Source organism: Folsomia candida, unplaced genomic scaffold, assembly GCF_002217175.1.
Source record: "Folsomia candida strain VU population unplaced genomic scaffold, ASM221717v1 Fcan01_Sc004, whole genome shotgun sequence".
NCBI classification, from domain to species: domain Eukaryota; kingdom Metazoa; phylum Arthropoda; class Collembola; order Entomobryomorpha; family Isotomidae; genus Folsomia; species Folsomia candida.
This window is the reverse complement of record NW_019091196.1, coordinates 7677318-7688046: the sequence shown is the minus strand read 5'-3', so window position 1 is coordinate 7688046 and position 10729 is coordinate 7677318. Positions and strand designations below refer to the sequence as shown.

The 10729-nt window shown below is 36.8% G+C and overlaps 3 protein-coding genes across 3 annotated transcripts; 2 read left to right on the top strand and 1 right to left on the bottom strand.

Moving 5' to 3' along the window:
• Nucleotides 1-40: 40 nt before the first annotated feature.
• On the top strand, nucleotides 41-4133 carry LOC110848498. Its single transcript, XM_022095728.2, has 10 exons — nucleotides 41-247; nucleotides 373-1340; nucleotides 1407-1626; nucleotides 1703-1829; nucleotides 1896-2032; nucleotides 2104-2501; nucleotides 2588-2719; nucleotides 2906-3128; nucleotides 3703-3779; nucleotides 3850-4133. Exons 2-10 carry the CDS (start codon nucleotides 393-395, stop codon nucleotides 3886-3888), a joined length of 2301 nt encoding a protein of 766 aa, XP_021951420.1. The 5' UTR covers nucleotides 41-247; nucleotides 373-392; the 3' UTR covers nucleotides 3889-4133.
• LOC110848497 lies at nucleotides 3976-5436 on the bottom strand. Its single transcript, XM_022095727.2, has 2 exons — nucleotides 5205-5436; nucleotides 3976-5053 (listed from the first exon to the last, which is right to left on the bottom strand). The coding sequence occupies exons 1-2, from the start codon at nucleotides 5307-5309 to the stop codon at nucleotides 4691-4693; spliced, it is 468 nt and encodes a 155-aa protein (XP_021951419.1). The 5' UTR covers nucleotides 5310-5436; the 3' UTR covers nucleotides 3976-4690.
• Nucleotides 5437-5571: 135 nt separating this feature from the next.
• LOC118435319 lies at nucleotides 5572-7420 on the top strand. The gene is made up of 3 exons (XM_035851225.1): nucleotides 5572-6499; nucleotides 6577-6693; nucleotides 6915-7420. Exons 1-3 carry the CDS (start codon nucleotides 6115-6117, stop codon nucleotides 7043-7045), a joined length of 633 nt encoding a protein of 210 aa, XP_035707118.1. The 5' UTR covers nucleotides 5572-6114; the 3' UTR covers nucleotides 7046-7420.
• The last annotated feature ends 3309 nt before the right edge of the window (nucleotides 7421-10729 follow it).

Here is a 10729-nt window from a genome sequence, read left to right as displayed (position 1 = left end):
GCAGAAGTGCTCAAATTTCATACTAACTATTGTTTGTGTTTAGTTCCTTGAGATTTTAGTGCTAGTTTCAACAAGATCCGTGCGAAACATGTCTGACATGTGCATTGTTAGTCCAGTCTTCACCTGCTGCTCGGTCAGTTCAGTCAAAGGACATTCCTTGCTCACTCTGCCATAATTTTTTTACCATTTAGTTCATTTCAATTGTTTGCACTTATCATTGCGGCGGAGCTGTGTAGAAATTGACCTGGTAATTCATTCATAATTTGTGACCAAAGTTGATGAGAAAAGAATGAAGTTTGGTGAAGTTGAAAGTCCTGATTTTCTTGGCATAATTTGTAATTAATTGAGACTTTGGTTAATAATTATTCGCAGATTTAAAGATAAAAGCAATCATGATGACTAGTGGTATCGATTCATGGGGGGAGGATTCACCTAGTGGCGATCCGCAACGTTCTTCAACTTCAATGGAACCTGGAAATAAGGATTATCGCGGCCTGTGTGTAAGAACTATTACAGAGGAGGACTTAGAAAATTTGTCCAAGTCGTTGGTGGTACTAACTGACAATGATGTAGTTAGCGAGTATGAAGAAGTTAATGTAGAAGAAGAGGAAGAATTAGGAGGAGGAGAACGACCGCTATTGTATAAAGTAGTAACTCCTGAGATGGCTTTCAAAGCGGCGCAACAAATTGTAGTGCCAACCGAATTTTCAGAAGTATTGGAACTTAATACTGCAAGTAAAAGTAGGTGGATCAGTCATCAGAGTACTGGAACTGGAGGATCTCGCTCCTGCTGTGCATCAACCATTCGTATTTCGGACAACAAGGGTGAGTCGAGTCGGAAAAGTATTGTTGTTGGATCTCATGAGCTGATGAGGACTCAAAAACCCTCTTCCAAGCACAATGAAACGAAAATTTTGAAAGTGCAGACAACTGAAGGCGCTAGCAAAAGTGCATCTTCGAAATCCAAACAATCGTCTACTACTCCACCTGGTCTCACGGCGGGTGGCGTCCTCGTAAAGGAATCGAAAAAGAAAACTCAACTCGAACGTAAGAGTAAGAGTTCGCCTCATGAATCTAAAGAATCCACAGCACCGTCGGCGTCAAAACAACGTCCTCGCCGTTCTTGCACCACCACTAGTTCAGTGGGAGAGCAAGACCAGCATGATTCAGATTCCAACAGGTCTCCATCTCCCAGCAGGAAGAAAGTGAAGAAACGATTAACTTCTCCGAAAGTTCCTGTCGAGAGTTCGCGTCGACGAACTGCTTCGGCAAGAGGAAAGTCTTCTACAAGTAAAAAACTTTCTCGAACCACTAAAAAAGCGACTTCCGGGGAAATAGAAGTAAATGGTTTCACTCATAAAAATAATCTAACCATTAACTGATTCAATGTATCGTCTGTTTACCAGGCGAATGATGCCGTCCCAGAATGTCAAACCGTCGTAACGATGATGGACACTCAGCGAAGCACACGTTGCGGCATCAAGACCGGTATTGCTTGTAAGAATCTAAGTGTAGTTGAATATCCGTGTCGGCGATGCCATCGCGAATATTATTGCTCTGTTGAGCATCAAGTAGCCGATGCTAGCCGTCACCAGCCGTTTTGTAAAGTTGATGCACAATTGGAAGGTATGTTTTAATTATTCGCATTCTCATTTATTGTTATTTATAAATGTATTACACAACTAATTACAATGTCTTATAGTCATACCTTTCAACGATGAGTATTCCACGTGGCTCAAGAACAGTGCCCCTTTCCTGTACAAAAAGTGCCTCAACTTTGTTCTTGTCTGGCCGTCGTTGACGGTGGAATGGCTTACACCTACAATTAAGTAATGCACTTTATCGAATTTTTATTAACAAACGAATAATTTTTACACATTATGTTCTGTATGCAGTACTAAGCCCCAACTTTTGCTTGGAACGAACACTGGGGACAACGAGCCCAATCATTTGCTGATCTGTGAGGTTGACATGAAAAATGATAAGAAGTTTGAAGGCGAATTTCGCGTCTTAAAAAGAATCACTCACAAAGGTAGCACTAGACACGAGCTAATATATTTTAAAATTATGTTGTAATCCTAAAATATGTTTTGCAACAAACAGGCGAAATTAATCGAGCCAGACACATGCCCCAGAATAGCAACATGATAGCAACAAAGTCTCCATCGCATGATGTCTTTATTTTTGATACTAGCAAGTTTCCCGACGTGGCCCAAGATGATGTTTTTCGTTTTAATCTGGCCTTGCGGGGACATACAAACGGTGGCTTTGGGGTAGCCTGGAATTCCCAAAAAGAAGGGATATTGGCTTCTGGCTCAGATGATGGGGTCGTTTGTATCTGGGACATTAATGCCAAACCGGTCACAACCCCAGTTGAAGAAGGAGTTAACTCACCCGCTGTGGATGCTTACACCAAGCATTCTGAACACACCTCGGTCGTGGAGGATGTTGAGTGGAGTGTATTTCAGCCACATGTGTTAGCATCTTGTGGTGATGACAGGGTATGTATTATAATTGAAAGAAAACACATTAGAAGAATACGCATAAAAAATGAGTGACTACACTGTTTAAAAATTGTATTGTATAGAAACTAATTTTCTGGGATACTCGCACCAAGACTTCTGCCCTGACTAAGGAAAATGCTCATGATGGAGATATCAATTCAGTTTCATTGTCTCCAGTTTTCGAGAACGTAGTTTTGACGGGTGGTTCAGACAAGGTACTAACTAACTATTTGTAGGGAAAAAAATTATCATGGTGTCAAGTTTTCGATCTCGATTGTGACCATCAACACAGGACAGAAAATACTTAACCTAACTATTTACTATACTTCTCCGAACTGAATATTTAACTTGTTAATGAGTGACTGCTTTTATTAATTGGAATTATTTAATGACGATTTCAGACTGTGAAAATATGGGATACTCGCCGATTTGATAACTCCATCCAAACGATTCAACCATTCAAAGATGCTGTGATGAATGTACAGTTTTGTAGTACAACCATTGCATCCGCTGGAAATGATGGGAAAATTTATATCATGGATGTTGCTCGTTGTTCATCTACCAGTTCTTCAAACGAGAGTGACGAAGTCAGTATGCCCAAGGAGTGTGTATTTTTCCATAGTGGTGAGTTGCCTTTTTTAAACTCTACTAGACTGTTTTTTAACCCGAGCCAGGTCTTATATAACTATCATGTCTGTCTTTCCACCACAGAGTTAAAACGGCTGAAGTTTAAATTGTATACAGATGCATATTATGCAAAGTTAGGAGTTAAGTTCGAAGATGAGGCAAATCGGTCCAATGGGGGTCATATGATAAATATGGTCATAGTCATAAGTGGGCGAGCTATTCTGCACCACAATTTCAAAATAGTGCTAGAAAATAGAAGCTAGAGTAAATTTCTAGTAATTTTGGTCACAGGGAATGATTGACCCATACTGGTTTTTGAAATTAATCGGAAAAAGTTGAGATTTTACATGATTAATATATATGGGAAAATTTACGAATCTGAACTACATATGTGGCATTTACGGCAACTGGTGTTATTGTCTATAAAGAAAAACATCACTTGCATCGTTGAATTTTGAACCGCAATTTGGAGTCATACAATAGAAAATTTAGAAGGGGACCTCAGGGACCTGACTCCGAGTATGTGAACACAACACTTATGTTATTAATGAATTGATAAATTTAATTCCAGGGCATGTCTCCGCAATCAACGACATTTCCTATGCTAATGGAATGTTTGCATCCGTTTCAGGAGATAATATTCTTCAGGTATGATTTACAAATTATTTGCAGTTGGTTAACAAATCAGTTAATTTCGTTTATCGTTTACTTGTCTTAGGTTTGGGAACCAACTCTACCACTTTTAGAAATCAAATAACGATGCATATAAAATGCGTCAACCATATAATTCTTCAAGATCAATATAGTTTTGTAACCTATTTGTTGGCATAATATGTCAAATATGTTTTTGAATCCAAATTGTTGCTCTTCTTTTAATTGTCTATTCGTTCATTTGTTAATTTTCTTGCCTAGACATACATATGCTTAAACATAATTGGTTGTGTTGCTTTCTACTTGTTTTAAAAATTATCTATGGTCATAAATAATTTGATTGAAATGTAACTTATCAATGAACCCTGTAAATATTTTATTTTAAACACGACACAAACTTGCAAAAATACTATTAAAAGCAGAGCATATTAGCATTAGCATTTAGAGCATATTAAAATTGCGGCTGTCAGAAACAGAATATAGGTATGTAGGATCTGAGAAGGCGTCCTTCGTTATGTTATGAATGATGACTGCGTAATATTCCTTGACACCCTATGGGTGGGACTTAGGAACTCGATAAAACTTGTCCACGATGTACACAAGACTTCGAATTTGTTAGTAAAAGTCAAGCAACCCTTGAGTGAAAGACAAACAATCGTGGTGCGTGATGATATTCAGCCTGTCTCCGAGTGTCTCCATTGGTTATGTATGCACGATGATGATAAAGAAATCGTATCGTAACTCATGGGTAACTCTAATAATGCGCAAAAATACTATCATTGAGCTTATGCAAATTTTCTGTATGCAAATCTTCCTAATTATTTATTGCAAATTCATGAGACTACGAATTGTAAATCGTCAAAATTATAACGTTTGAAATAATTGTTCATTTCGCTGCAACTCTTTTATCAAATTGGAGTACATTCTTCTTCATAAAGTCCAGTGTGTGGGTTCATGTATTCGACGCAGTACTCGGCAGGACCATAAGGGGGTGGAGGCGGTGGGTAGTAGGGTTGCCTCCCTCCAAACAACCAATTGAACAAAAATCTGGCCTGCGCCGGGTCTGGTGGTGAACCATTACGGCTCCTGGTCGGCTGCTGCAGCTGCAAATCCTGCTGTGATGACCGAATAAATTTGCGAATGACCAACTTTGGCGATTCGTCGGCAGCCATCGCTCCAAATTGTTGTTGAGAGTATGGATCAGCGCCCGTGGGAATCATGTCTCGGGTTGCATAACGTTGTTGTGGCCCTTGTCGTTGAAGAGGGGACATCTTAAGTAAATAAAATTAGAGCAAGAAGTTAAACACAAATTTCAATGTTTGTATTGCATACAACACAATCACATGTATGTAAATCGGTGTAATGTGTAAGCACTTATCACGATGTCCAATTTTATGATGTAAAATAAGCATCAAAAATTACCTGTGAAGGCCATGATGACAATTGTGAGCGTCTATAAACTGTTTGTGACTCGCAACACTGTAACAAAACCACAACGGAAAGAACAAAAATTGATCCTAATCTCATGATGACTTGAAATAAATTCGTGATAAATACTTTTTTTACAAACTTTTTAAAGATCAAATAGGAAAATTTAACAGCTTTGTGCTGAATGCGAGAGGACCAAATAACAGATAAATGATCAAAAAGCTTGCTCTTTCAGTCTTTTTATTTGAAAAACAAGATGCCACAGTTTACATGGAAGGGATCAAAAATAAAAACTAAGAGTGATCTCTATTCTCTCTCCAGATATTACCCTAATTGTATACCTGTCTTATTGCGTAGGAGGGTCAAGGCCACTTTAAGGATTGGTAGGGAATCCCTTAAACTAGTTTTTGGGAAATTCCTCAATAAGTCCAGTTCCAGGCTCCAGATTTCCTGGAAAATGAAAACTAAATGACCCGTTACAAGTGCACATAACGGTTCCTTCTTGTTTATGCAATGCAGCCTCATTTCTTCAAAGGATTCACTACCTAGAACTAGGTAAAAGAAAGTTTTATTGTCATAATAAAAAAATGTGTACCGCATAACTGCCAACTTGTTCCCAATTTTTCGTGTTGGATGAAAAATTTTATGGAAAGAACGTATGGAGTCAAATTCTTGAACCAACATACATACAGAAAATCACGATCATGTTCCATCAGACGAATGGGTGTAAATTACACTGTGTAATGCGTCATTTAGTTACAATAAAAACGAAACAATGATGAATTGAAGGAAACCATTACTTTTATTTATAGCAAATTCATGGGCAATTCACTTTACCAGCTCTGTTGCTCCGTCTTACGCAGAAATCTATCTTATTTTCACACATCTTTTAAAAACCTTTAAAATGAAAAACTTTCAGAAACTGCACAAAATCCTCCTTTTACTTTGTGTCGTACTTCTCGTCGCCAGTTTTGTTGATAGTAAGCCAGCAAAAAAGAAAAAGCCTAAAGACGAGGACAAGCCAAAAGAGGAGACCGATACCACCCCATCTCCCGAAAGTGGTACCGAGGGTGGAAATACTGCCCCCAGTAAATCTTCAAAAGACGAAATGGTGGATTCTGCTACTTGCAAAGGGGTCAAATGTCTTCAACCAAGTGCGGATAAAAAGTGCAAAGCGTCAAATGCAACGACTACCGCCGGGGGTCCGACCCCGACGGTTGCATGCTGCCCAGTTTTCGTGTGTAATGGCGAAAATGGGGTCCAATATCAATTCGCTGCAAGTTCTGGAGGTTATTTTTTTGAATCATTGATAAATAATCACGATTCAGTTCCTAATCAAATGTAAATTGTATTTGTTGACGAACAGCATTTCCAAACGGACCTCCAGGATTTGGATATCCTGGTCCCGGATATCCAAACGGACCACCACAAGGACCGCCAGGCATGCAAAACTACCAGTTCCAGCAGCAGAGTGCATTCATGAGTAAGTCGTTATTATTTAATAATGACATTTGACAGATATTGATCATGAGCAAAGTGATCATTCAACGAGATAACACTCGTAGACCGATGATGATGTAATATCTAGATGCATACACAATAGAAAATTATGCAGATTTTATTTTATTTGTGTCTCTGTCTCTGCATTGATTCCTTTTTGTTTGCATATCATCAATTATTAACGCCTAATTTATATTTATACAGCCGGCCCCGGATCTCAAGCTCAACAAAATGGTCAAGCATATTCCTCATCATTTTCAAACTCATACTCGTATGGAACTCCTCCAAACGCGAATGGGAATAATATGCAAATTCCAAACTATGGCAAAAAATAAGTAATGAATGGTCACACATTTTGTTGCTACTGCTAAAAATGCTGTTAAGAAATACGTGCAATTTTAGATATTGTGTCACAAATTTTATAGGAGTTGATAAGGATAAGCTATAAATAAATTTGAATGCATCATCACGTATATGAACAATTACTTATTTAAGTAACTCTAATTAAGCTTGCTGACCATCAAATCCACCAATAAATTCAACTCTTAAATACTTATACGGATATTGCCACGACTAACTCTAAAATAATTGAATAATTAATCTAGTAAAATAGATCGTACTCTACAGATAAAAAATTTAATCACTGAATAATTAACAGGGAATAAATCAACTTGTTAATCATGCAGCCATACAAAAACTCAGCATCATCATTAATTAACTCTTATAAACCAGCTCGTTCCTTCTCGCATTATATTCATGTGCTCTAAATTTTATTAAGTTTGTTATGCTAATAAGTTTATTAATTGTATAGACTTCATTTCATTTCACACCACTGACGTAACAGGATCAGGAACTTGATCAAAATAAAAAGTAGCAATAATGGCACATTATACACACTTTTGGTTTGGTATATATCGCATTGCCAACCAACCAGTAACTCACATTTGATGATGGTCAAACGACCTCTAATTCGTTAAGAATTTCTTCTTACCATGTATTTGCACGACATTGCATTCCAGTCATTACACACATTTTGCAGATAAAATGTTTTAGCCGTCAAGTTTTCTGTGAGCCTTAAAACACGTCTGTCTGCTAAGAATTTCCATTACACGAGATCCTTGTTCGTTGTTGTCGACTTATTTACTACTGAATCTCATACTTTTTGCCATTTCAAGTTCAGTTCATTTCTTTAAGCTCAGGATTCAAGATTTACTTGCTTATTAGCAGGGCGTGTTACTTACAAATAGTTTGAGATAAAGTCAAGTTCATGATGCATGATTCAGCAGCCATTCATTTCATACGACGACGACGTGTCGATTACTGCTCAAGAAAGAACTGATCGTATTACAAACAGCTCAGAACAATGAACACTTGAGATAATTTGGACACGTGATAATAATGCGTTGTGGATAATTGCTTGAGCTCTGGATTAAGATGGTATCACAATTATCTTTATTGCCTATTTTGGTTCCGCTAATAGATTGAGGGAGGATGAAAAAATATAAATGATGTATTTATGCATAGTCCATCCATAATATGATATCCAGCCAAGTTGTATTGTAATCATGAGGAAACCTCAACGTAAATATCTAATGGAATTCTTCACGGTTGACTTATTTTTGTGTACTCCTGGATTTTAAGGTAGTATAATTAATTAGCTGTGATACTTTTTGGCCAGGATGGAAGTACCATATATAAGTAAATCCTGATCCTGTCAGAGGTTTTGATGAGACAAAGAGCAAAAACTACCTGAAATTGTCCAGAGGTACAGAAATACAGTAAGTTTTCTATTTGTTAAAGTGTTTGCCAAAGTCTGGTTTAGTCGGCGTCCTTCATCGGCAAGTTCTTAACACAGGTCATCCTCAAGAAAATGATAAAGGTGCACATACCTACATTCTTTCATACTCGTGCAAATCTCAACCTCATCAGTTGCTGCACTGCATTTGTCAAGGTTTTCTTCTCATTTCATTCGCCGAGTCATTTTATACACAAAATGTGCACCACAAGAAATGAAAGACGCTGTCATATCATCAAACTGACTGATACACAGCAATCCTGTCACCGGCTTTAGCATTGTTGTCAATTGTCATACCTTGACTTGATCGCTGTCTCTTATTGTACGAACTTGGGAGTCATTTGTTATGTAATCCTATTTGCTTCCACACATAATCTGCAATGAATAAGGGAATCAGAGATGATATACATACGTATAATTCAATCAAGTTCACATTATAGTAAAAGAAGGTGACAGGCCTATAATCCGCCAGTGTGAACCAGTTTCATTTTCTATTGATTGCTTTGATTGATGACGTTTATTTGCATACAATTAAATAATTTTGGTATCGAGCAGAAAATCTATTTGTAAAGAGAACACAAGTGACAACGACAATAAATAAATTTTAATACAGGACAATAATGTGAGACCATCGAAAATTGATTTCTTTTTTGAAACGACAGAAGTTCACAGACCGTAACAAAACTACACAGATTTTGAAATAGTTTGCTTGCGTATTGTATAAAATTCGAAATAATCCAGGCGTGGCCTGGCAGCTTATACAGTTTCAGTTCCAACAAACAATTAAACCAGGTGCACCTGTTTCTTGTATTTTTATTTAATCGTGCCTATAATTGTCAACATTAATGGAAAGAACTGGTTAATTTTTCAACCGCATATGTAACTTCATTCATTCTGTAATTAAATGTCTCAATAATCTGAGATCTCAGTCAGAAGGGCGTGTGTAGGCATATTACTTCACATAATATGCATTTCCACTTTTGTTTTCTTGTTACCTCTGTGACAAAAAGGGTACAGATGATCAATTACAAATTGCAGTGTAATAAAGGATCATTCAACGAATGAAGTTGTCTTATTGAGACTTGCTCTTTTGTGGAGGGTGTGAAGTTGAAGGTGACCCAGTTATGCATCTGTTTATTACTGGTCAAATAAACAAGCACCCTTAAAATAACACCAGTTTACAACAACTTACACAAATTAGCGCTTTCATCCCTTCGCTCTATTTTAAGAAACTAGAGTAATGGTGTCAATATCATGATTAATGCAAATGCTCCTGAAAATATTATTGGTCATTATTGTGACGATAACATGTACATTTTTATGTGGAGATAAAAATAAATAAGGTTTATGGTTTCACCAGATTTAACCTTAAATGTCTCATTCTAATTCCATTATGAGTGATTTTTTATACTCAGGACGACCATGATGGAATTGATAACAAATAGAAAAGTGCTCTACATCACATTTTTGGGCATATCTAGGAAGTCAGGCCTTATTTATATAAAAAATAGATAAATAATAATGCGCAAGAAACCGTTACAGATATGATCACGAACTCCTGATATGATCCTCAAGACAAATAAGCTAATAAAATTTTGAGTTATTTACGATCAGTTTTGTCATATAAAGGGATCGATTAATAATTTAGATTGCCATATGCAAGAAAGAAGATCACGTGTAATTCATTAGATTATAAATCATGCATAACTTTTGGAGAAATTAGATTATTTCAGACAGATCCATTGTTGGCTGGATTGAAAAAAATTGTTTTGTGTGTAAAATATGCAGCCCAAAAATTTAGGCCAAAATTTTTTCGTCTCAATTTATCCCACAATTAAGCTCATTCATAACTTAATTATGTCGATAAATAACAATTTCCGGATAAATATCAAAGTATTTAATAATTTAGAGAATCTGAGACACATCTTTTGCATTCCTTTAAGTAAACTAACCAAATACAACGTTAAGAAAGATCAAATGAATAATCAAATTCGACTCCATTATGCTCAATCATTCAACAAAATAATTCTCTAGCTGTCTGCTTCTCCATTTCCATTCCTGAACAATTCGTGCTAATCAACTAACTCTGAGCGAGTTACACACTTTGACTACATACGTAAAGTTAGTTAATAAACAAAAATCGAGCCGTGTATCTCTCTCTACATAACAAAACCAACCACAAAAAGAAAACGACCCAACCCAACTTTGGTCCTTCAAAGAAGTT

Coding starts and splice junctions, on each gene's coding strand:
- LOC118435319 (XM_035851225.1), top strand. CDS start 6,115: ATGAAAAACTTTCAGAAACTGCACAAAATCCTCCTTTTACTTTGTGTC. Junction 6,500..6,576: donor ATTCGCTGCAAGTTCTGGAG/GTTATTTTTTTG, acceptor GTTGACGAACAG/CATTTCCAAACGGACCTCCA. Junction 6,694..6,914: donor GCAGCAGAGTGCATTCATGA/GTAAGTCGTTAT, acceptor ATATTTATACAG/CCGGCCCCGGATCTCAAGCT.
- LOC110848497 (XM_022095727.2), bottom strand. CDS start 5,309: ATGAGATTAGGATCAATTTTTGTTCTTTCCGTTGTGGTTTTGTTACAG. Junction 5,054..5,204: donor TGTCATCATGGCCTTCACAG/GTAATTTTTGAT, acceptor TATTTACTTAAG/ATGTCCCCTCTTCAACGACA.
- LOC110848498 (XM_022095728.2), top strand. CDS start 393: ATGATGACTAGTGGTATCGATTCATGGGGGGAGGATTCACCTAGTGGC. Junction 1,341..1,406: donor CGACTTCCGGGGAAATAGAA/GTAAATGGTTTC, acceptor TCTGTTTACCAG/GCGAATGATGCCGTCCCAGA. Junction 1,830..1,895: donor TGGCTTACACCTACAATTAA/GTAATGCACTTT, acceptor TTCTGTATGCAG/TACTAAGCCCCAACTTTTGC.